The sequence below is a fragment of the Sorex araneus genome, chromosome X (genome assembly GCF_027595985.1).
Source record: "Sorex araneus isolate mSorAra2 chromosome X, mSorAra2.pri, whole genome shotgun sequence".
Classification (NCBI taxonomy): Eukaryota; Metazoa; Chordata; class Mammalia; order Eulipotyphla; family Soricidae; genus Sorex; species Sorex araneus.
In genome coordinates, this window is record NC_073313.1 from 277,971,048 (window position 1) to 277,997,002 (window position 25,955).

General features: G+C 41.2%; 2 protein-coding genes across 3 annotated transcripts in view; one reads left to right on the forward strand and one right to left on the reverse strand.

Annotated features, from left to right (window-relative positions):
• Positions 1-5,111, reverse strand: part of LOC129399890 (disks large 1 tumor suppressor protein-like) — a 601,778-nt gene extending 596,667 nt beyond the window's left edge. Inside the window, exon 1 of the mRNA XM_055121296.1 lies at positions 4,978-5,111. Coding sequence (XP_054977271.1) covers positions 4,978-4,996 — 19 coding nt within the window. The 5' untranslated portion in view covers positions 4,997-5,111. The remainder of the gene's footprint in view (positions 1-4,977) is intronic.
• Positions 5,112-6,715: 1,604 nt separating this feature from the next.
• TMEM126B (transmembrane protein 126B) lies at positions 6,716-16,819 on the forward strand. Of its 2 annotated transcripts, none has more exons than XM_004621777.2 (5): positions 6,716-6,926; positions 10,724-10,845; positions 14,443-14,630; positions 16,066-16,177; positions 16,397-16,749. In XM_004621777.2, exons 1-5 carry the CDS (start codon positions 6,846-6,848, stop codon positions 16,578-16,580), a joined length of 687 nt encoding a protein of 228 aa, XP_004621834.2. In that variant the 5' UTR covers positions 6,716-6,845; the 3' UTR covers positions 16,581-16,749. The 2 variants fall into 2 exon arrangements, with proteins under 2 accessions (XP_004621834.2, XP_054978496.1); XM_055122521.1 differs by having other exon boundaries at positions 6,857-6,990; positions 16,397-16,819.
• Positions 16,820-25,955: the final 9,136 nt, after the last annotated feature.

Sequence of the window (25,955 nt, forward strand, 5' to 3'; positions counted from 1 at the left end):
CCCAACAGCCTAAAATAACAATACAGAAAAGTGCATTTGCATTCCTATGTTTATTACAGCACTATTCACAATAGCCAGAATCTGCAAACAACCCAAGGACAGATGACCGGATTAAAAATCTAGGGTACATACTCACAATGGAATATGACTTGGACATAAGAAAAGATAAGTCATGCAATTTGCTGCTATGTGGATGAGTCTGGAAAGTAGCATATTGAGTGAAATCAGTCAGAGGGAGAGGAACAGACTCAGAATGATCTCATATGTGTGATATAAAAGAACATACTCGAGCGATAGCTCAGTGGTTAGGGCGTTTGCCTTGCACAAGGCCGACCCGGGTTCGATTTCTCCATCCCTCTCGGAGAGCCCGGCAAGCTACCAGGAGTATCCCGCCCAGACGGCAGAGCCCGGCAAACTACCCATAGCGTATTCGATATGCCAAAAACAGTAACAAGTCTCACAATGGAGACGTTACTGATGCCTGCTCGAGCAAATCAATGAGCAATGAGATAACAATGATACAGTAATACAGTATGGGAATAACAAATGAAAACCATTATTTAAGTGGATCTCTAAGGAAGAAATAAAGGGTCCTACAGAATACAAAGACATTCTATAGAATGGGAAAGGATATTCACCCAATACCCATGTGATAAGGGGTTGATATCAAGGATATACAAGGCACTGGTTGAACTCTATAAGAAGAAAACATCCAACCCCATCAGAAAATTGGGGGTGGAAATGAACAGAAATTTTCTCAAAGAAGGAATCTGAATGGCTAAAAGACACATGAGAAAATGTTCTACATCACTAATCATCAGGGAGATGCAGATTAAAACAACAATGAGATAACATTTCACACCACAGAAACTGGCCCACATCCAAATGACAAAACCAATCAGTGTTGGCGTAGATGTGGGGAGAAAGGGACTCTCCTTCACTGCTGGTGAGAATGCCAACTGGTTCAGCCCTTTTGGAAAACAATATGGATGATTCTCAAAAAATTAGAAATTAAGCTCCCTTTTGACCCAGCAATACCACTTCTGGGAATATATCCCAGAGAGACAAAAAGGTATAGTAAAAAGGACATCTGCATTTGTATATTCATTGCAGCACTGTTTCCAATACCCAAAATCTGAAAAAAAAAAAAAAAAAAAACAGTACCCAAAAACAAATGACTGGTTGAAGAAACTTTGGTACATATACATAATGGAATACTATGCAGCTGTTAGAAAAGATGAAGTCATGAAATTTGCATATAATTGGATCAATATGAAAAGTATCATGTTAAGTGAAATGAGTCAGAAAGAGAGAGACAGACATAGAAAGATTGCACTCATCTGTGGAATATAAAGTAACAGAATGGGAGACTAACACCAAAGAGTAGTAGAGATAAGGACCAGGATATTTGTCCCACAGCTTGGAAACTGGCCTCACATGCTGGGAGAAAAGGCAGCTGAGATAGAGAAGGGAACATCAAGTAGAAGATGTTAGGAGGACCAAATCGGATTGAAAGATACATGCCAAAAGTAGTTTATAGACCGAACATAAAGGCCACTCAATACCTCTATTGCAAACTACAACACCCAAAAGTAGAGAGAACAAAAGGAAATGCCCTGCCACAGAGGCAGGGTATAGTGGTGGGGATGGGGTGGGGGTGGGGGGAGGGATACTGGGAACATTGGTGGAAGAGAAAGGGCACTGGTGGAGGGATAGGTAAACGATCACTATAAGACTGAAATGCAAACACTAAAGTTCATGAGTTTGTAACTGTACCTCACAGTGATTCACTAATAAAAAAATTTTAAAAAAGAAATACAGGGTCCTAAGAGGTACTACAGCAGGTAGGGTGCTTGCTTTGCACATAGTTGACCGAAGTTCAGTCCCTGGCACCACATATGGTTCCCCTTAGCACTGCCAGGAGCCATCGCAGGGCACAGAGTCAGAAGTAAACCCTGACCAATACTGTGTATGTACTGAGAACCAAAATATAAAAAATGAAAAGGGAAAAAATATGAAAGACAGGGTGCTCTGTTAATAAACTGATGCCTGTAAAATGGTGAAGAGAGTGGGGTAAGAGAAGTAGAAATTTTATAAAACAGAAGAACAACAAATAGAAGAATTCACTTTCATCTTACCAAAAGAGTCAAGAACTAAAAATTGAGTTAGTGAGATATCACACACATTTCCAATTACTAGGGAAACTCCTATCCAGTTTTATGATAATATAAGATAAACCAAGATAAATGTATCTTGGGGGCAAAGCAATAGTACAGCAAATAGAGAGCTCGCCTTGCATATGACTAACATAGATTCAATCCCTGACACCACATATGGTTTCCAGAGTTCCAGACCATTCTTCCAGGAGTGATCCCTGAGCACAGAGGCAGAAGTAAGCCCTAAGCACTGCCAGGCGAGGTCCCAAAACAAAATAATTTTGTGTGTCTTATAAAATGTTATTTAGTAAGATATAGCAAACAATAAATAGTTCAGAGAGAAAACAGTTATTTGCAGTTAGTTAACATTTGCATTAAATCTAGCTTTTCCATCCTAAATACCACATGTAAAATGAAGAAAGAAAAAAGATTCAAGGAGATAGTGAAGTCTCTGGTCTCTGCAGAATAAATCTAAGTCCCATAACTTAGGGAGGAGAAGGAAAGGAATAGAGTGAAGTAGGAAAAGAACAGATTAGAAGAAGTGAGGGCTCAGGGTCATGGTGACTCAGGTACATTGGTGATGTTAAGGAATGATACATCTAAATATCCAAACCATGAGTCAACAACACTGAAATCATGAAACCCAAACTTTAACAACCAAACTTAAAAAGGTGCCAGTCAAGAGAAGAGTCAGTCAAGAAGACTGGGGGATGTAGGGGGGAGGGCAGGGAATATAAGAAAACCTGGAAACATTGGTGGAGGGAAGTTGACACTGATGGTGTGATAGGTGCTGGAACACTGTATGTCTAAAACTCAACTATGAATAACTTTGTAAATCATGGTGCTTTAATACATTTTTTAAAAATATGTTATACTTTAAAATATGCTTTACTTACAAAAGCAGTACAAAGCACAAGCTTAGCTAATCAAAAACATAATGCATTTTCATAATTTTCTAAATAGTTGTAAGCATGTTCAAAATAGTTATCTAAACACTAATAGTTTTAAGAAAGTAATTGTTTCTGACTAGAAAAATCATAAATTACTTTCATGAATTGTATCATAAGTATTACTTATGATAATTTCCCTTAATGATACTTTTCCTTAATATAATGCAAATATATAATTGTTCTATTGAGTAAAACTTACTGGTTCCTTTAAAACATAATACATTACAATCAACTCAGTGTTAAAACAGAAGCAAATGAGAAAAAAAACAGAAGGTGAAAGAAGGAAGCAAGGGAGGGAGCACTGAGAGGGGAAAGAAGGGAATAAAAATTATTTCTTATAATTAAATATTGTAAAGCATGATTTTCAGTAATAAATAAGAAATTTTTTGCTAACTTACCTTAAAGGTAGAACTATAAAGCTCACATTGCTGGTCTTAGAAACTTTACAGTTCACTCTACAACTTAGGTTATACCTGGATCATCAGTTGTTTTTCCTTGTCCTTCCCAGACACATCTTTCTCTCCTCTCTGTTTCCTCCCATTCCTTCCTTCTAACTTACACCCTCACTTCCTCCACTCCTTTAACCTCTCTCTCACATGCACACACCAAATATGTTTAAGTACTAAACCCATATGTTTAATTTAATTTAGTTGGAAATACGGTAGCTCCAAATGAACAATAAATGGCAGAAACAATGAAAACACAGAGCAAGCTAAGTCAAAGAGCCATATCATTTATTGGCTATGTTCTCAAACAATCATTCTTCTTTTAGATAAATCAATTATATCTTGTCTGGACAGGTGTGATTCCAAATTCTCATGAAGTTGACATCTTTCATTAATATTATGGAAGAGTGGAAAAAGGAAACAATCCCAGTCTTAAATCACAATGTACAAAAGAACAGTTATTAGGCTTTTCAAAAGTTTTATATACCATTGTTCATCATTACAGATATCTGTTGTATAAGCATATCTCAATGAATCTTTCAAATCTACAGTATAGAATTTAAACATCACAGAGAACCAAATATGAACCCTGAGCTTAGGTTAGATTATAACTCAGTCAATATTTGGGTCTCTCCCAGTACATTATAGTATATATATGACAGTCATATAAATTTTGATTCACAAATCTCTCAACAAAACCACTTTGTAATTAATCTTATATTCCATAGCTTATTTTTTAAAAAAGTTTTCACTAGGGTCTTTCAGAACAAAGTACTCTGGGGTAGATTCAAGCTGAAAGTGAATCTCCAGAGTCTGACCTATACTAAACTATACCTGAGGAACCCATTGGATATTGTTGAATTCAAGGTAGTGGAGAAAATCAGGTCTTTGTCACATTTAGGGAACTTGTCAATCATGTTACTAAGTAATACATACATCTGGAAATAGAGAAGAGTTAACAAGTTGTGTTTCATCATAGAAATGAAGATTTACACTTTAAATAAACACAAATATGAAATCTATTTTTAATAAGAATAGTTATGTTTTTCAGTGCCGACAAAATTACCTTTACATTATGTAATGACCTTGACAAATATTAATTCCATAAGGAAAAGCTCCACAGTTCATTTCTTCTTTAAAAGAATGTCTAAAAGAAATTTCTAATAAGATGAGAAAACAAACTAAATCCAATTCTACTTAATGAAATCCAGTCTAACTACAAACAGGTGATTTAGGCAACCCAATTTCTGAAATCAGAAATTAAATTTATGACCCTACTTTATATTTTACTTTACCTTAGCAAATATTAATGATGTACCACTAAAAAGGCACAATGACATCTCAAATAGAATTCAGTTTAGATCGTTAATCTCAGAACCAAGAAAAGGGAGAACTGTAAATTAAATAGGAAGCCTCATAGCCCACCTTTCTTCCTGACTGGCATTCTTGGGTCTTTGCACTGCCACCACCAATTCAAGATCTCTTTCAGGTCGCAACTTGATCCAGATGGACTGAGGCCAGGAGCCAGGTAACTGTTGCAAACCACTTCACTGTGCGGTTTTGGAAGTCAAGCTGTCTTCTACTTCAAATAAAGAAAATAAGGGTGTTGTTTCCACAATGAAACTTTTGACACTCACTGCCCACAGAGTTTAGAGGGAGAAAAATAACTCTGCAGTTGTTTCAGTTTTTCAATTTTTATAAAATACCTTTTTTTTTTATAAGAACTGAAGAAATTATTGCAAGCCTAGGATACAAGCGTACAATTCCTCTTCTGGCAGCATTTTGGAATGTTCCATGACTTATTCAACTAAGGCACAAACCACATTGACACAGCTGTCTCCTTACTCTACAGAATCAGTATCCAACGAGATGAGCTGGTGGATAAGCATGATCAGCAATTCTTTTCAGCAAAAATTGAAACCACCCCCACCCCACTTCCTCTACCATACACCAATACTTGGAAAGCTAAGCCTGCTTGTGGGTGGTCTCTGAAAAGCGTGGTGAGTTGGGAGTGCTCCGGGGCAGCACCCAGAGGAAAGGCCCCCAGGTTCCGAGGCTCGCTCACTCAGGTACAGCGGGGCCAGCTGGCTGTCACTTGCATCTCGTGGGTCCGCGCTCTCCAAGACCCTCGGGCTGGCTCCAAGTGTCCCCACGATTCGGATCCTTCCCCTGGACTAACAGGACTGATAGGAAGGAAGGCGATGCCCGGGCGTGCAGACATTAAAGTGACAGCGCGACTCTATGGGCACTTGATGCAGGATGAGTTGGCGACACCGAGTTCTTCCCCAGGAGTCGGTCACCGCGGGCCTTCCTTCGGCTGCCGAGGGCTCTGGGGAGCGCGAGCCTCGGGCCGGGTCAGACCTGCGCCCGGAGCCGCTCCCGGAGCCGCCGCCGCGGGGCACCCGGCGCCCGGCAGCCCCAAGCCAGGCGCCTCATCTGCTCGGCGTCCGCCTTCCTCTCCCGCCTCCAGACTCCCCACCGTCCTGTCGCGGCCCAACGAGCAGCCCTCTGCTACGGCGGGGTCCCCTCGGCCCACACCCCGTTTTCCGAGACTGAAGACCGGAAAGGTTCCGCCCCTCCACGCGCCGGGCGGTGTCCTGGGCAGCAGAAACAGCAGCAAGAGAAATTATGTAACTCTGGGGTTTGCCTCCTCCGAGGCACCGAGCCGGCGGGCCGGGCCGGGGGCGGGGTGCGGGTCTGAGACCCGGCACGGAAAGGGGGTGCGTGCCTCGGGCGGAGCCCTGCTCCCAGCCCGGGCCGCGCGGAGTCTCCTGGAGGACTGCGGGGCGAACGGCTCTCGGGCCGCGACCGCGGGCGGCAGGGACGGACTCTGAGGGGACTGAGGGGCGGGGAGAGGAGCCACATGGCTGCTCCCGCGGCCGGCTCAGGCCCGGGGGCCGGAGCCTTAGGACACTGCCGCGACCTGAGGGGCCGCACGCGGAGTGACTGCGGGGCAGCGGGGCGTCGGCTACAGATGCCGCCCGGAGCAGAGGGGAGCGTGCACGCTAGACCCGCGCGCCCGCCCCGCCATGCCCGCTGGCCGAGACCAGGTTCAGATACACCGCAAGCGGCGAGAGGCCGAACGGGCGGTGGGGGCGGGCCCACGCCGGAACCCGGGGAGCCAATGAGCGGCCGTCTTCGCTGGGGCTCCGTCCAATCCCAGCCAGGATGGAGGGCGCGGCGTTTGACTGAAGCGGACTGGGCGCGGCCGCGGGCGGGAGGCTGAGCGAACACCGCGGCCCGCCCTGGGCCGGCTGAGGTCCCACCCACCGCCGATCACGTGAGCTTCCAAGATGGTGGCGCTAGGGCGGGAGCTTCTGCTTAACCTTAGGGATCCGAGTGCGACGTCAGTGGAAGCGCGGGAAGAGCCCAAGGTAGGCTGGAAGCTGCGATGGGTTTCTGCGGCCTCTGAGTTTGGCGGATGTTTCCGGCATGCATGTAAGAGGGAGTTTTGAAAAGCTGACGATTCGGCTCCCAAGCCTTGGGGTTGCAGTGAAGTGTGCGGGCCACTGAGAGAAACGAAGGAGAAGTGGGACCTTGCAGTCTGCCTCGTCCGAATCGCCGCCTTTCCCAGGCCTGTCTTTCAACTTAGAATGATACTTTGGGCCAGCATTGCTCACCCCATTCTCCTCCCCTGCCAAATTCTCTTTGGTGGATTTGCTTCAGTGTCACTTGCTCTGGGAAACCTTTGCACACTTCCCCTGGCAAGATTGTTTGCCTTTTTTGATTTGTTTTAATGCACACTCATTCTGAGCTTTAATTACCTGGCAAACCTCCAGCCGAGTTGAGGGTTCCTGATTTCATCTTGAGTTGCCGAGGTCTGTCTATAGGAATCTCAAGTGAAATGCGCAAAAACACGACAGAACCATCTGTTTTGCAAATATAAGTATAGATAAATGCACTCGTCCTGAAAACAAGTTGAGTGGCCCTGGACTCATTTTAATTAAAATGTTGATTAAAACAGTTTTTACACTTCCATACCAGTTTAAAAGTCTGTCTGAAAGTTACCAGTCTACTTTTCTGCTTTAATGACAATTTTCCAGACCCCGGGCACTCGTTATTTCCTGTCCTATTTCAGTGTGTTAGGAGTATAATCTTGTCTGTCTATTCCTTTTCAGATGAAGGTGTAGACAAAATAAAAAGTTGGTGGCAGACATTGCCTAGAAGTTTTCTTTGTGTGGAATAAGGTACTTAAGCGAATGAATTGGATGATAGCAAAACATTTTTCATTTTCCACCTGGATATCAGAGAGAAACAAATGACTAAAGAAATGATTTGTGGGGCTGGAGCAATAGCACAGCGGGTAGGGCGTTTGCCTTGCACGCTGCCGACCCGGGTTTGATTCCCAGCATCCCATATGGTCCCCTGAGCACCGCCAGGGGTAATTCCTGAGTGCATGAGCAAGGAGTAACCCCTGTGCATGGCCGGGTGTGACCCAAAAAGCAAAAAAACAGAAATAAATGACTTGTAAAATATTTTCTGTTGCGTGAACATTCGTGCAATCAGAGGCGCTGAGATAGGAACGTGGAAGAAATGCCTTGATTGGAGGACTAAGGCTCGCTCTGGCTCTTAGCAAAGGCAGAGGGCCTCATGGACCTCCTTTTATTGATCATGGTAGCTCTAACGGACGCAATATAGTGATGTCACCAAAGGCATCAAAAGATGTTACAGGGAGAACATTGAGACAATGGAAGCATATTGTTTCCTTGTATGGGTAGGCCTATAGCCTCGGGAAAAGAATACAGAACTGAGAAGGAAAAGATACAAAACCGAAACTGAGACCTTCTTCAGGCACCTGGAATCTGCATCCCAAAGACTATGCTGGGCCCAAGCCTGCATTTTACAATCTCAAAGGTCAGGCCTTGCTAACATTATTTGCATGTCAAAGACCAGCCAGGCTTCTGTGAGAGAAGGAAAAACTGCTCTTTTCAATATACTGAAATTATTTTTCTAAAGACAGCTTGAAAAGGGGGGAAATGTTCAGCTTCATCCAAACCAGTCAGGACACAGGAGAAATCTCGCCCATTTTCATGGGTCCCTATCTTCCTGTCAGTAGTATGGTACAGTATACATGGGCTCGCCCTGATAGCTCAGTCCAGGCCCAACATTTTCTTTTCCCCCCCTCTGTCCTTGAATATTTAAAGAAATCTTAGTGGTGGGGGCTAGAGAGATAGTGCAACCCACCAGGCTTGATTCCCAATACTGCATGGACTGCACACTTGGTGTGTCATTCCGTAAGACTCCACAAAGAGAGAGAGAGAGAGAGAGAACTGGTTTGAGCAGTTTCACAATGGTTCAGGAAAGAAGCATCCATTATTACTCACTGCATGATACCATGTTAAGATTCAAAGGAACCTGTGTCTGCAGAATGTTGGTTCCTGGGTTAGCCTTTCTTTATTAGGGTTGGTACCTATCAAAATATATTGGTGCTATTAAAACACATTCAGGGCCAGGGAATGTGGCTCAGTGGTAGAACTGGTATGGTAGACCACATACCTCACATGCACGTAGCCTGGAAAAAAAAAATTATAGCACACACATTCTAGTAGACTTCACCCTACTAATGCAGAATCCATGTATCTCAGAAGAGAGCTTAAGAGACAGCATTGAGATAAGTCTCCTTGTGAATTTTATGTGCGCTAAAGGTTGAGAATGACCGCTTTTGACTAAAGAGATAGTACAGAGGGAAAGGCACTTGCCTTGCATGCAACCCACCTACATCTGGTCCCTGAGCACAGAGGCAGCACAGCAGAATGTGGCCCCAAAACAAAACATAGAGAATTACTGATTTCGTTAATGTCTTGGGTATTTAATGTGCTTATTGTACTTTTTCACTAAGATTCAAAATTTGAAAATCTGTGCCCTTACCTATAAAAGCTGTTCCAGCAGTAGAAGTAGGTTAAATGTGTGAAGAGCAGTAGACCTTTTAATCTATTCATTGGCTAATGTATAATCCAGTTATACTGTGTGGCAGAAAATGTCACTTATGTTATTTAGAAGACTTTTCAGAAATGTACAAAATCATTGGTTTTCTGTTAGGAGGCTACCAGCCAACCCTTTGGGGTCTCTAACAGTTGACAGTGGTTACTGCCTTTATACATCACACTTGAGACTTGGGCATCTTTCAAACCCAGGGCCATGGTTCTGGGCTCTCTGCTATTGCACATAGCAATTTTCAGCAAAAGTATTGCCTCCACCTCTTGCTACTAGAAAACAATGTAACTCTTACCCTCTCTATAGCTCTTAACTTGTCTCACTTTCTGATATTCTCTCATGACTCTCCTAAACAGTCTTTGCCCTCCTCCATCTTCAAGAAACTCAAACTCCAAACTGAGTTTAGGCATTTTTTAAGTATATTAATTTTTATTTTATTTACTTTGTCCCTTCCCTCTGTTGATGCTGCTGCTGTGACTGAGAGTCCCACGTATAAGGGGTTGCACATCAGCTGTAGTGCTCATGTATTTGGCCAAGATGCTCACTGAGTGTCAAACTCTTTAGCTGTTCTTGAGCACATTCTGGTTGTAGAGTTCCAGGAGTTATTGCAGTGCACAGACGAGTACTTGTTGGGATTTACCCCTCTTTAGTTGCAGAGTTCAGTGGGGAGCCTACATCCTGGCTGTCGGATATCTGACAGCTTAGCTCTTATGGTGCCAGGGATCTCAGACAGCAGATTTGCCAGGATTGAGAAAATAATTGTCAACAAGTAGTAACTTTCCAATTCTCAACTTTCATTCTCTGAAAAAAGATGTGGGGAGGAAGACAACAAAGGACCAGGCCATTGTAGGTCTTTCTGAAATAGTTTTAAGCTATTTGATAATTATCCCACCAATTTCTCAGAGCTTCTGTGTGAATCAAAAAAGGTATTGTTGACAGGATGTGGAAAGGGCTCAAATGGTAAAATAGTACCCAATATGTGCAAGACTCCAAGTTCTACCTGGAAACTGAATTCCGCACCAGCACCAGCACCAGCAGCCAGACTCATATATAAAAAAAAAAAAAGGTCATTGGTAATAAGTTTGCTAAATGTTCATAGAGTCAACTTAAGGTATATAAAAACAGGTGACTATATCTGACACATTATTAGACTTTGAATGCATTTAAATCTAAGTCCCTAGAATTTCCAGTTTGATATTGATATTAACTGATATTTCTTGAATTTTGTGTTTTCTAGGACCTCACAGTGGCAACATACACACACGGCCAGCCCAGCTTTTCTCTGGGAGATGGAATACTCAGAAGAACAATGCTTTTTGAAATCATAGAAAATAAATTGGAATACCTTAGAAATGAAAAGTAAGAGATATACCCAGACTGAAAGCTTGATAAATTTATTTACTGATTTTCTGTATTGTCACTATTTCTGGATATCTTAGATCCTCTAACTTTATTAACTTGATAATGAAAAAATTATAAAATTAAGAACTGGGAGGAAACGTGTACTAATGAAGTCAGTGGTTTGTTGGAATATTAAGACATTGAATAATTTATTTTGCTTCTTAAAAAAATACAAAAATGAGCTGACTTAGTTCAAATGGTAGAGCACTTGCTTAACACATAATAAACTTTTCCCCGAATCCCAGCACCATCCTTATAACAAAATGGACAAAATTATTAAAATGTCATTTTTGCAGTAAATGTTTTTAAATTTAATTTTAAAACAAATAATTAATTTAAATTAATTTTGGGCTGGAGCGATAGTGCAGTGGGTAGGGCGTTCGCCTTGCACGTGGCCAACCTGGATTCAGTTCTTCTGCCCCTCTCAGAGAGCCTGGCAAGCTACCAAGAGTATCTCGCCCACATGGCAGAGCCTCGCAAGCTACCCGTGGCGTATTCGATATGCCAAAAACAGTAACAAGTCTCACAATGGAGACATTACTGGTGCCCACTCAAGAAAATCGATGAGCAACGGGATGACAGTGATACAGTGATTAATTTTAGTTTATTTTTTAAAGTAAAATTAAATTTAAAATACTGTTTGGAAGGGTACTTAGATTTAACTGATCTACTGTAAATAAATTCATTTTAGAATTACCTCAGCCACAGAGCTGAGTTTGGCAAGAAAGGAATACAGCTTCAATGATGTACATGAAGTCTCTTATTATTATTTGACAATTAATCTAATAGATTTAGGGATAAAATTAAAGAATGTTTGACTTGATTTTAGACATTTTGGTCAATTCGAGTATGTACTTTAAGTCCCCAACATTATTTTAAACGTTTCTGGACTAATTAAGAAATAGTTATTTTCCAGATGGTCTAATCAAATATAAACAACTTTTTTTTTTTCAGATGACCTAAAGCAAATTCTTTTAGTATCAAAAGTAAAATTTTGGATTGGGTTAGCTCCAAAAAATGAGCTACATCAGAACAGTTTCATCTTTATTTGTGGTCAGATTTATTCTCTTTTTTAAAAAACTGCATTTAGGGGCTGGAGCGATAGCACAGGGCATTTGCCTTGTACGAGGCCGACCCGGGTTCGATTCCCAGCATTCCATATGGTCTCCTGAGCACCTCCAGGAGTGATTCCTGAGTGCAAGAGCCAGGAGTAACCCCTGTGCATTACCGGGTGTGACCCAAAAAGAAAAAATAAATAAATAAAAATAAAAAAATAAAATAAAATAACTGCATTTAGAACAACTCAGACATGCTTATAAATCACTGTATCACTGTCATCCCATTGCTCATCGATTTGCTCCAGCGAGCAAGAGTAATGTTTCCATTGTCACTTGTTGTTACTTGTTGTCCATTGTAACTTATTGTTACTGTTTTTGGCATATCCAATATGCCATGGTTAGCTTGCCAGGCTTTGCCGTGGGGGGCGGGATACTCTCGGTAGCTTGCTGGGCTCTCCAAGAGAGATGAAGGAATCAAACCCGGGTTGGCCGCGTGCAAGGCAAATGCCATACCCGCTGTGCTGTCGCTCCAGCCGGACTCACAATCCTCCTATTAGAATACAGTTTCCTTGAACAGTGAGATTTTATTTTGTTTGCTTTTTGTTTGTTTTGCTTTTGTTTACCCAACACATAGAAAATACCGTGTGTGTGTGTGTGTGTGTGTGTGTGTGTGTGTGTGTGTGTGTTTGTGAGAGGGGGGACCAGTGCCAGGGATCAAACCCTGGTCTCCTATATGCAAGCCACTGAACCCCTGAAAAACACCTTTCTTGTAGTAAGTGTTCAAGAGACATTTCATGGTTCAAGTGTTCAAGAGACATTTGTAATCAAATTACAAATGGTTATTTGGAAATTGATATATCCATTTTTTTAAAAAATCATTGTATGAGCCCAGTCGGGGCCCGTGCTCGGCTCCGGCCGGCCAGGTTTTCGGCCCCGGTGCCCATGCCCCTGCAGAGCCGGTGGATGTGGAACGAGCGGAAACCAGAGACAGCTTTAGGAATTGGGGTTCCAGCAAGTGCCTGCACCCATGTATGGAGACTGTGAACTAAGCTTTTGCCCCACGCCGGCTAACGGAGGAAATAACCTTCCTTCTTGGTCTCTCTCCCCTCCGGGAGAAGGCGTGATGTCCGACATTTTGTGGGTCCGTTGAGAAGGTATGAACTTTGGCGCGGAAAAAAAAAAAATGTGTGCTTTGAACTTGAAACAGCCGCGGGATACAGGGCCAGCCCCAGTCGGGGCCCATGCTCGGCTCCGGCCGGCCGGGTTTTCGGCCCCGGCGCCCATGCCCCTGCAGAGCCGGTGGATGTGGAACAAGCGGGAACCAGAGACAGCTTTAGGAATTGGGGTTCCAGCAAGTGCTTGCACCCATGTATGGAGACTGTGAACTAACTTTGGCTACTGCTGTTTCAGGAAGAGAAATGATTCATTTTCAAACTTAAATCTTCGCGGACTTAATTACTATAATACAGAAATTGTAAACCGCGCGGCCGCTACCGCGCGACATTTTATCTCTTCATTCTCATCAATGGAAAACTTATTATCAAATATTTCCCTATTAATAGAGCTGTATTCTTAGGGGATAAATTCCATCAAAAATAGTGAGTCTGTTTTGAAACTCTAACAACAATAGTGAGTTATGTGTTGAAATCTGGAATGTAATCAAGGTAAAGAGAAAAGGAAGTGAAATTATCACTCACCTACGGGGTGGGTTGGGGGGTGAGGGGTGGGATGTAATCTGTTTTTTTCTTTTGTTTGTTTGTTTGTCTGTTTTGTTTTTGCTTTTGTTTTTGTTTTTATTGGTAGTGGAATATGGGCACTGGTTAAGGGATGGGTGTTTGAGCATTGTGTAACTGAATAAGCCTGAGAACTTTGTAACTTTCCACTTGGTGATTCAATAAAATAAATTAAAAAAAAATAAAAAAAAAATAATAAATCATTGTATGAGACTATTACCCAAGTATAGTAGAAACAAGAGCCAGGATGAATGGTCCACTGTTGGAAGCCTATATCCAAGAGCTGGGGTAAAGAAGGGGCAATTAGGACAATGATTGGAAGAGATCTCTCTGGGTGGGAGATGTGTGCTGAAAGTGGGTAAAGGACCAAACATGATGGCCTCTTAGTATCTGTATTGTAAACCACAATGTCCAGAAGGGGAGAGGGAGGGAAGGAAAAGGGAAAGGGGGGAAGATGGAGTGATAGGGGAGGGGGAGAGGAGAAGGCCTGCCATAGAGGCAGGCTGGGGGACAGGGGGTAATGAGGGCTGTGGCAGGAGGGATATGGGGGATATTGGTGGTGCAAAATGTACACTGGTGGAGGAATGAGTGTTGGAAGATTGTCTGACTGAAACCCAATCATGAAAGCCTTGTAATTGTATCTCAGGGTGATTCAATAAAAATAATAAATTTGAAAATAAAAAGAAATTTTTAAAAATGAAATTGATATCTTAATTAAAGAGATTAATGGTATGTTACACTTAATTTTTCCATTTTCCTTTTAGGACTTTAAATAGAACAGTGTTCTTTGGAACAACAGCCAGTTTCTCTGGAATATTGGCAAACTTTGTTTTCAGGAGTTGCTTCAAGGTTCAACATGATACTTTAAAGACATATGCATCATTGGCTTCTCTTCCATTTTTGTCTACTTTGGTTGCTTACAAATTCCTTGTAACTGATCCTTTATATTCCGGTAAATTTTTTAATTCATCAAATATAATGTGGCTATGTGTAAATAAAGTTTCTTGTTAGCACGACACTAAGTATAATTTACACCTTTTTTTTTTTTTGGTGAGGGTGGGGGTAAGGGGGCATCCCTTCCTTCTTTTGTGCATATGTGTTTATAACATTGTCGTCTTAATCTGTTAACTCTTTAACTAGTATGTCAGTTCTGTCTTTATATCTAATGTGATCAAAGTATTGACAGTTCTGCTTTTTTTTTTTGTTTGGGGGCCATACCCAGTGATGCTCAGGACTTACTTCTGCCTCTGTGCTCAGGGATCCCTCCTGATGGTATGGGGTATATAGGATGCCAAGGATCAAACTTAGGTCAGCAGCATTCAGGGCAGCTGCCTTTCCTTCTATCTCTCCTGCCTCAGGTGTCTTCTTTTTACAGATAAATAACCAACACTAATAGATGTTTAAGAAACATGCTAAGAAACAACATAATACACTGGGGATGGGGTAGGGGGATATCAGACTCTGCCATACTACACATAGTATTTCAGATCCTGCCTCCCACAACTTCAGTTTTGTGATTTTAAACATTAGTCAATTTATGATCAGATTTTGTTGTCTCATCTGTGAATTAGGGCTTTTACCATTTACCTCACAGTACTGTAGTGAAAATTAAAAGATAGTGTATGTCAAATGCCTAAGATAGTGTCTGACATCTTATGACTTAATACTATTTCCTTCATCCTCCCCTTCCCTTAAGTTTTATTAGTACTTAATGGATCTTCTGATCCCTGTTCATCTGCTCCTTATTTAAGTATCTCTTTCCCGGGGCCAGAGTAATAGTACAATTGGTAGGACATTTGCCTTGCATGGGGCCGACCTGGCTTCGATCCCTGGCATCCTATATGGTCCCCCAAGTACCACCAAGAGTAATCCCTGAGTGCAGAGTCAGAAGTAAACCCCTCTGAGTTCTTTCATAATAGGTTAGGTTTCTATTTTGCTTTCAAAACCTGCACTTAAAATTACTCATTGAGATATTTACTGTCTTTCTTGGTAGACTGACTAAAAGGACAGGGAATGTGTCTCCTGTGCAGCAGTGTAGGGAATATATCCCTAGCATCAAACACAGGCCTCAAAGACACTGGAACTGTTTGACATAAGAGTCCAGATGTTAGTAAGCTAGTTTAATGTTCGTCATCATGAAATTGCACCTACAACGCTACATATGTTAGAAATGGCTCTCCATTATGTAACATAATAGAATCACTTTTTTAAGTGTAATGTGAATTATTATATGCCACTGGTTGAATTTCTGATATTCTTTCTGTTTCACTGGGGTTGAAGACAGCACAGATAACTTGCTTATCTACTTAAGACCAGTAAAATGGTCTTAATAGTTCTTGGTCTAGAGTTTTAAATGGTGACTAAATTTGCACTTTTCTCCTCTCCAGGTATTATAAGCCAGGAAAATTGTGCTCTGAGAAGTTCACTTGTTGGCATAATGTGTGGTGTTTTATATCCCAGTGCTTTGGCTTTTACTAAAAATGGGCGCCTAGCAGTTAAGTAAGTCCATCTATTTTCCTTTTTCTTGCTTAATTGTTTTTGTGTAGGTTAATAAACTATTCTCTAGCTAAGACTAAATACATTTTAGTCAAAAATTGGCACTTTAAATAATTTTAACCTTTTTGGTATCTATATGAAAAGTATTGAAAGAAAATTATTAGTGTAAGAGGACTCAATGAACTTTTCATGGAGGCATGATCAACTGTTTTTTCTTTTTAGATATCATACTGTTCCATTGCCACCAAAAGGAAGAGTTTTACTTCACTGGACGTTGCTTTGTCAAACACAGATAAAAGTGATGGCAATACCTCTAGCCTTTCAAATCGTCTTTGGAATAGTTCTTGGTCTAAATCATTATGCAGCATTTGAAAGTACACTTGAGAAAACTGTAAATAAAGAGTAATCGAAGAATAAAAATGCTAAGTCAGTAAAATTAACTTTATGATGAGGACATAATTACTGCTGAAAAACTTAAAAGGATCCTTGGATAGTATGTTTCTCTTACTTTTGCCTAGTGTAACATGAATTCAATAAATGTTCAGTAATTCTGAATAAATGTTACTTTTGGTTTTCTTTTCTATGTAGAAATAGGTATGTGGAAGGGCAATCCATGTGGAAAAAAGTGATATTTGGCCTAAATTTTGAAGAAGTGGTCATTTTGAAAAAACCATGTTGTGGAAATAGCATAGAACCCATTTCTGTACTCTAAATTCTAAACTCAAAGTATTTACTAGTTTCTTATCATTTACAAATTATCTGCTTCACTGTGCTTATTAATGAACATTTATTGAGTACTTATTTGTCACACAGTAATATAGTCACCAGGGATTTAGTCTCTTCCCTCCTCAAACTTAGAGACACCAGCATGTTCCTGTATAGTCATTCCTGAGCTACACATTTATCTTAGTTTAGAAAATAAACACTGTCTTATGAAAAAATAAGATGCAGATTGGAACACCAGAACTTATTATTCTTGTTTTAATTATGTATTTGTATGAGATTAAACAGTCATTGGAGATCTCCAGGGCAGAAGAGGCAGCATGACAAAGTGCTTCATGGCATCAGTATGCAGCAAACTGAAATGTGTACACTCACTAGTTTAAAACAAAATGTCAATTACTCAGCCGGTTTTATATTCTTAGTAATCCATCGTCCCTGAAACAGGCAGGTCATGTGAGAGGTAGGTAGGGGAAGGGTGGGAAACAAGACTGCTGGTGTTCATATTTTAATTCTGAAAAAAATTTACAAAGATAGTATATATTTATACATATAAATATATTTATATATAAATATTCCCTTATATTTCAACACAATTCAGTTGAAAACATTGTAAAAAGGTTTTCACTATTCTCAATACTATACAGAACTGGGCCAGGACAAAGCTTAGTGGCTAAAGTGCCTGCTTTACAAGCATGAGGCTGCCAGGTTGGTTTCTGGTGCCACTGCGCATGGTACCCACAGCTGTCCTAACTGAGATCCCCTGACACTGTTACCCGCTATCTCAGCAAGGTAGGTGAGGGCCCAGTTAAGGGGTCTAATCTCCAGCAGACGTCACAATTAAAAAGGTGCGAGAGCTCTGGGGCCAGCAGTGTGACTTCCAATGAGCAGCTCTGTACCCTACAGGAAGCACTACAACAATGTTCCCAGCTAAAGTATGATCTCTGGCAAGCAGAGCAAACTTGATATGTGACCCCTAAGGAACACTGAACTAATGTGCAAACACCACAACCAAGCATGTGTGCAACCCCAAGTAATCACAACAGCATTAACATATGAAAGGGAAGGGGGGAAAGACTGATAATTAATGGGAGCAGATCTATATAGCAGTGCAGTTGGAAGAATATAATTTCTACCTTTGTGGTTTACTTGAGGGGTTCAAGACTTCAGGAGGAAATAACTAAATGTGGTAGAAATAAGAAAAAGTTTAAAAGTGTGTGTGCATCAAGTATCTATAACAAATACGGAAAAATATAGCAAATATTAATAACCCTAAAGGAAAAAATATGCAGCAATACAATAATAAGTGATTTTTAACACTTTTCCTTACATCAATAGATTACCCAAGCAGACATTCTGTTGGTTTGGTTTGGTTTGGTTTGATTTGGTTTGGTTTGGGGACCATACCTGGCTGTTCTCAGGGCTTACTATTTAGTGCATCAGGAATAACTCCTGGTGAAACTAGAAAGATCATATTTGGTGCTTGGGATCAAACCCAGATTGGCTACATGCAAGGCAAGCACCCATTCAATGTACCATCACTCTGGCCCCCAAGCAAATATGAACAAAAATCAAATTCCTTTGGAGGATTTGAACAGAAAAATTTTCAAACTATGCTACATCTAATGAACAACCAAAAAAAGAAAGAACGAACGAAAGAAAGAGAGATAGAGACAGAAAAGAAAACCCAAAAAGTAATAAAGAAAGAAGGAAATTTAAAATTAGAATGGGGGCTGGAGCACAGCAGGTAGGGCATTTGCCTTGCAAGCAGCCAATCTGGGTTTGATTCCCAGCATCCCATATGGTCTCCTGAGCACCGCCAGAAGTGATTCCTGAGTGCAGAGCCAGGAGTAACCCCTGTGCATAGCCGGGTGTGAACCCAAAAAGCAAAAAAAAAAAAAAAATTAGAATGGGAGAGGGTGGTGGGCAGAGAGTACAGAAGTTTCAGTACTTGTCTTTTGCCTTGAATGTTGCTGACCCTAGTCGAATTCCTGTCACCACACGCACATATGATTGCCCCACCACCACTGGCCCCCCATCCACAGCACTATCTGGCCACTGGGCACAGGACCAGTTGTAAAACTGAGCACCAATGACCAGAATCCTACCCCACCCCAAATTAGATAGAAATAGATACCCAAAAGAAAATACAAAATATTAATGAACTCAAGAAATCAAGAAACAATTCTCTGAGAAGATAAATTAGCAAATCCTTGTGAGACTCACTGAGATAAAGCTCATGAACAAAATCAGTAATGAAAACTTCTTACATTACAACAGACACCAAAGGTTGTCTTACACTACTTTCAAGATTATACTTTAACAAATTAGACAAACTTGAAGTAGATAGATTTATATAGATTGATAAAATAGATTAAAAATGCAATTTACAAAGTTGATCATAAAAAAATCTGAAGACACACTTTCTAGAAGAAGATTGAATGTATGATATGGTGACTAACAAGAAATAAAATAGAGTGATCAGATACATATTTTTTCTTCATCCACAGTTCCCATCTCACACATAGACCACTCAAGCCTAGAAATTTCCTTAGTGTCCAGATTGTAAAAGGTATCTTCTGCTGAAGTTAAATAAGATAATCTGTTGTGAAAAATTTCTTTTTCCTTTAGTTGGTCATTCGAGCCCACACCCAGGGACACCAGCTGTAAAAATCTCACGCACTCGAGTGCGGGTTGTAAAACCCCCCATCCACAGGTCTGTGTAAGTCTCTCTCGCAAGGGGATTGCATGTGAAAGGATGTCCAAGGGCTTTCGGGCGGCTCTCTCTCGCTGCCTGAGTTTGGTGCTCTTGAGCCACTTTTCCACCCGGGGTGGCCGTTGCCTTGGACAGTCGAAGGAAGAACAAGGACCAAGTTGGTTCCTGATTAGTTGCTGTTTATTCAATCTCTCGTCTCTCCCAGCTCTCTCAACAGCCCCCCCCCCCGTGTGTGTGTCTCTCTCTAACCACGCAATTCTTTCTTCCCATTGTATCTGTCTCCTCTATCTCTCTGTACTGTCTCCATAACCAGCTCTCCTTCAATCCCCTCTCCCTCAACCAATCCATCAATCAATCCCTTACTCCATCTCCCTTTCTCCCTGAAGCCCCTCGTTTATATCCTCTCACCACGCCTCCCCAACCACACCTCCCCATGGGAAGCGTGATCAAAAATGTTTTTCCAGACTTCCTGACCACCTGCAGCCCACAAGGGCAAAACAGCCTTTAAGGTGTGTTTCTCCTCTCCTTAAACCTGCAACTTAGTTAGCATCTTTAATTCTCCCTACTAATATTTACTATTCTGTATGGGCACAGTAATAGATACATTTAGGCTTGTAAGATGACTCTCCTAGGGATATCTCACCACAGACTCAGACTACAGTGCTCAGGCCGGATCAATCGTTCCTAACACCAGCAGGGTCCAAATCTAGTTATTACTTTTGGATCATGACAGAATTTGTCCATGACCAAGCTCTTAAGTTAAGCATTAGGGCACTTTGGCCAGGTCCATTTCGATACCAGAGTAGCTCATAACTCACGACTTTCCCATCGGTCCCTCATCGGGACCCTGCTTTTGGGGATCTAGGAAGTAAGGACAACTGAGGCTTACGTCGAAAAGACAGATGTGCAGGAGTTATATTATCTGGAGTCAATCAATTCTCAAGCCACAGGCTTGTCTTTTTCATTGTTTTCCTGTATCTATACGAAAAGCAACTTCTCTGAAATAGCTAACCATGCAAGGACATTAAGGAGAAGAGAAAGACAATATTTATAAGTCAGAGTCTGATCAGGAGACAAAGGTAATTGACAGGTTGGGGGGTAATCAATAAACACAAGCTCCCAGCGGCCAGGGAGGAAGGGCAAAACAACATTTTCCTATAATCTGTGGAAAACATTTTTCCAAAATAAGAGGGAGTGATGCTTTACAGGAAACCAACATGAATAGAGGGTACAGACTTCCATTCCCTGGTTTCCTCAGAGGTGTCATTCTGTTGCCAGTGGGCAGTATTGTCATCACTATGTTCCATAAAAATTCAAGAAGGGGAGAGATACAGACACAGAGTAATCTCTCTCATATGTGGGTAACAGAAACTGAGAATTGGTTTCCAGTAGGAAACTTACCCACAAGAAGAAGGGAGGGGGAACATTCAGACATTGGTGAAGGGGACACTGATGGAGCATATGGTGCTAGAATGTTTCAAATGTGAAACATTACTAACGACAATTGTGTAAACCATAGTGCTTACAATAAAATGGTTATTTAAAATTCAAGAAGACTGGGCTTCCCTGAAGTTCGAGGTTGGTAAACACATGAATATTTGAGGGAAAATGGTATGTAACAGGATATAGAAGTCCTATGCCTTTTCCGCATTCTTCATCCTTTGCATCATTTCAATGTGTGCATAGATTTGTGTCCTTCAGTATATTTTGTAATAAATTACTGATATGATAAATAAACATGTTTCCTCAACACTGAGTGTCACTGAGGAAAATTAATCAGTCACAAGAATAGATAATAATTTGGGCTTGTAATAGACCCTGAAGTCTGATGAGGGTTTGGTGGGAACTTCAGTCTATAGTAGGTTGGTCAGAAGCCTAGATGATAGCCTAGTGTAATTTATTTGTAGTGTCTTTAAATACCAAATTCATAGCAAAAGAAACATGGTTGATAGGGATGGGTGAGAAAAATACGGAGATACTGGTAAGGTAGGCTCAACTACAACATGAATATGGTTTGAGGTTCTAAAATAAAGCATGGCAACTGTACTTAATAACACCATATTGTATGATATAAATTGAATAAAAGAACTTGAATGGTCTTAATTTTTTTAATTAACATGTGGGGTAAAAATTTTTATTTTTTTTCCCGTACGGCAAGGCCAGGCAAGATACCTGTGATGTATTTGATATGTCAAAAATAGTAATAACAACGTGCTCTTCGTGTTCCTGTAGCAAGCAGAAGCCATTAGGCTACACTAGCATTCGACAGGACCAAATGAAGATGTTACTGGTGCCCACTTAAGCAAATCAAATGAACAACAGGATGACAGTGATACAGTGAATGTGTGGGGTGACAATATGTTAATTAACCAGACTTGGAAGAATTATTTTTTTCGGGGGAGGGGTCACACCCAGCGATGCTCAGGGGTAACCCCTGGCTTTGCATTCAGTAATCACTCCTGGAGGTGCTCAGGGGACCATATGGGATGCTGGGAATTGAACCTGGGTCAACCGCATGCAAGGCAAACGCCCTACCCACTGTGCTATCGCTCCAGCCCCGGAAGAATTCTTTCTTAGTGTGTATTCTATGTATCTTAGAATTATATATCACCCCAACCTACCAGGGAGGCAATAAAATGCAGTGCTGACAAGAAAAAAGAACTTTATATTAATTATACCTATAAACTTGATAATTTTCAAATCTCCATAAACTTGGAAGCTCCAGGCCATTCTTCCCCCATGAAGATTTGGGCTTTGATAGCCATTCATGAATCTAAAAACTTGTTAATAGGATCTACATCATATGTGAATAGGAAATCAACTGCCTCAAAACTCTTAATTTTTTTTTTTTTTTTTTTTTTTTTTTGCTTTTTGGGTCACACCCGGCAATGCTCAAGGTTGACTCCTGGCTCTGCACTCAGGAATCACTCCTGGCAGTGCTCGGGGGACCATATGGGATGCTGGGAATCGAACCCAGGTCAGTCACGTGCAAGACAAACGCCCTACCAGCTGTACTCTCGCTCCAGTCCCCAAAAACTCTTAAGAAAAATGCATTGCACTTTCTCTTTCCAGAAGTCCTACCCACAGCACAATGTAATGCAAATAGTAAGTAATTTTCAACTCCTGTCTTCTGCCTGGTGAAAAAAAGGAGTTGAACCTATTCAGTGTACTGACACAGAGGTGAGGTGGGAAGGGAGAGCCCAAAAGACCTACAACAACACAGAAGTTTTTGTATTACAGAGCTACACCAAGAGAAGTCCCTGAAGGACGTGGAAGAGGGGAATAACAAAACTATTCTAGCACAGAAAAGACTCAATCCCAGAAAAAAATGAGAGTACTCTCTAGAATCTCTAGCAAGGTTCATTGAGAAAAATTCCCTTTACATAAAATCTTTCTGAAAAATCTGGGAGTACTGACAATTCTTCAAAAACTGAATTCCCACCACTATACATAAAAGCCATATAAATAAGCAAAAATAAAATGATACATTTAAAAGAAACAAGTTAAACAGAGATTTATAAATTACTAGAAAAAATCCAAATTAGCATTCAATGAATTAAAAGAACAGAAAAATCAGTAAAATAATTTATGAATTAAAATCACTGTATCACTTGTCATCCCATTTTTCATCAATTTACTTGAGCAGGCACCAGTAACATCTCCATTCATCCCAGTCCTGATGAATAAGCAGTAAGCAGCCTCTCCTTACTCATTTTTCCCAACAATTGGAGGCTCTTTTCAGGGTCAGGGAAATGAGACCTGTTATTGTTACTGTATTTGGCATATCGAATACGCCACGGGGAGCTTGCCAGGCTCTTCTGTGTGGGCGGGATACTCTCAGTAGCTTGCCAGGCTCTCTGAGAAGCAAATATATATATTTGCAAATATAAATATGTATATGTATGTATTTCCCTTTATGATGATGTGTCATCAGCCACCCTCCAGAACTCACAGCTACTTCTCCTGGAAGGAAGCATAAAATGAGGTCCCCATGAATTAAAATAAGGTTATTATTAATCAAAGACATAAAAATTATAAAGAAAAGACCAACAGTAATTCTTGAAATTGATATAATAGCTGAAGCTCAAGGAGGCTTTGCAGCTGCGTGGTCCAGAAATATGTTAGCTCAAGTATGAGGTTCGGCCCAAGCATGGAGTGTGGCAGCGGTGGGGTAGTGGAGGTCGGCTGCCGGGGCTGGGTTGGCTGCTTGAGGAGGGAAGGGCTCTCACCTGCCCCATTCTGGGGCACCCCTGGTACAGAGCCCAGTGGCATAGTTATAGGCAAAGTCCCACGGAACCCAGGTAATGCGAAACTCTGTGATCTTGGACTCTGGGCTCAATGGGACCTGGGAGCAGAGATCCTCTGCCTGCTTCCCCAAATCGTTGGTGACCCAGAGCTCACGCCCATAGGCCACCTCCTGCTGTGCCAGATAATCTCCTCATCAGCCACCCTCCCAAACTCACAGCTGCTTCTCCTGGAAGCAAGCATAAAATGAGGCCCCCATGAGTTAAAATAAAGTTGTTATTAATCAAAGAAATAAAAATTATAAAGAAAAGACCAACAGTAATTCTTAAAATTGATATAATAGCTGAAGGTCAAGGAGGTGAATCAGAGGGCTAAAGTAGATATTTTGAATGTGAGGGTCCTGGATTTTATTTCAAACACCAAATAGTACCCTGAGTACACTTTGGAGTGATTTCCAAGTACTACTCTAGCAATGTGGTGCTTGGAAACCAAGTACTCCCTCCCAAATGAAAAGCACAATATTTAAGCCCAAGAATTTGCTAGAGGGATATAACAGTAGAGAGACTTAATGAACTAGAATATAAAATTTTTGAAGGGCTAGTTGTGAATCTAGTAGAGATTGGATCCTGGCACTGCAAAAAACAAAAAATTTTTTTGAGAATTTCAAAATTATTGTGGTAGAGCAGCAAGATGACAAAAAGTTATGTAAAACTGAAGAGGGCCTAAGACATGTTGGGTCATTATCAAATGAAACCATGTATGCATTATGTAAGTTTCTAAAAGATAAGAAAGAGTAGAAGCAGGAAATAATAGCACCAAACTTCCCAAATCTGAGATGAATTCAAGGAACTCAAGGAATTTTGATTTGTAAAACTGTAAGGATATTTATAATGAGGTACATTGTAACCAAGTATCAAAAATAATGGAGGAGAAAATCTTGAAAGCAACAAGAAAAATGCCATTGTTTGCCTACTCAAACCAGAGCCCCTGCAGACAAAAACCTCCACACTCCACAGTTGCCACCATGCTCCCATCCAGAACCTCCTGCTTAGGAAAAGCCTCATCCAGAAATTAATCTGTTGGAAAATTCAGGTATGCAGGTTTTTTGACTGAAACTCCCAGGCTTTCATGGAGTCAGGGATGGGCTACGTACCCCCATCTTCCTGTGAAGCCCTGGCAGTCACACACACACCCAAAGCCACCACCCAGTTAAAAATGTATCTCTAGTTGTATCACCCACTTAGGAATAAACTTTACCAAGGAGGTGAAAGACACATTTTACACTGAAAAGTATAAAATATGGCTAAAATCTCTTTAGCACCAGACGAGATCCGGAGCAGCAGCACACGAAACGGCTCCTCTGCTCCTTAAAGACTATGATCCTGGAGGGCTACCAACCACTATTGGCACCCAGCAGCTTCTTATAGACATGCATCTAGACTATGAACTGAGCTACAACCTCATGCCACCCCGGGAGGGGAAAGGTTTTTCTCTCTTGACTTTTTCTTTCGGCGGGGTGGCAGCAGCGTGGCAGTGCCACTCACGAGGCAACCGCTATCTTCTAGAACTCAACTACACAGAGGTACGAGCTTGCAGTGACGTGGCACGCAGGAGATCTTGGAATGGGGGTGTTATCAGAATGCTCTCTGCCCAGACGAGATCTGGAGCAGTCACACACAAAACTGTGAACTGAGCTAAAATATCAGAAATACAAAACTGCGTGGCCACGCAAGCTCATATATTCTTCATTCTCAGCAACGGAAAACAAATTATCAAATGATACCTTTTCAGCAGGTTTGATTGTTGGGGGAAAATTCTAAGCAATAATAGTTTTCTCTTGAAATATTGAATGTATTCAAAGTATATAGAGAATAAAGTGAAGATTATTAGCCACACAGGTGGGGGGTGGGAGGGGGTTATACTGGGGTTCTTGGTGATGGAACATGTGCACTGGTGAAGGGATGGGGGTCTGATCATTGAGTGACTGAGACTTGAACCTGAAAGCTTTGTAACTTTTTTCACGGGGATTCAATAAAAAAAAAATAATTATTTTTTTAAACCTCTTTAGCAAATTTCGTTGGGAAAACTGGATAACCACAT

Coding starts and splice junctions, on each gene's coding strand:
- TMEM126B (XM_004621777.2), top strand. CDS start 6,846: ATGGTGGCGCTAGGGCGGGAGCTTCTGCTTAACCTTAGGGATCCGAGT. Junction 10,846..14,442: donor GAATACCTTAGAAATGAAAA/GTAAGAGATATA, acceptor TTTTCCTTTTAG/GACTTTAAATAGAACAGTGT. Junction 14,631..16,065: donor AACTGATCCTTTATATTCCG/GTAAATTTTTTA, acceptor TCTCCTCTCCAG/GTATTATAAGCCAGGAAAAT.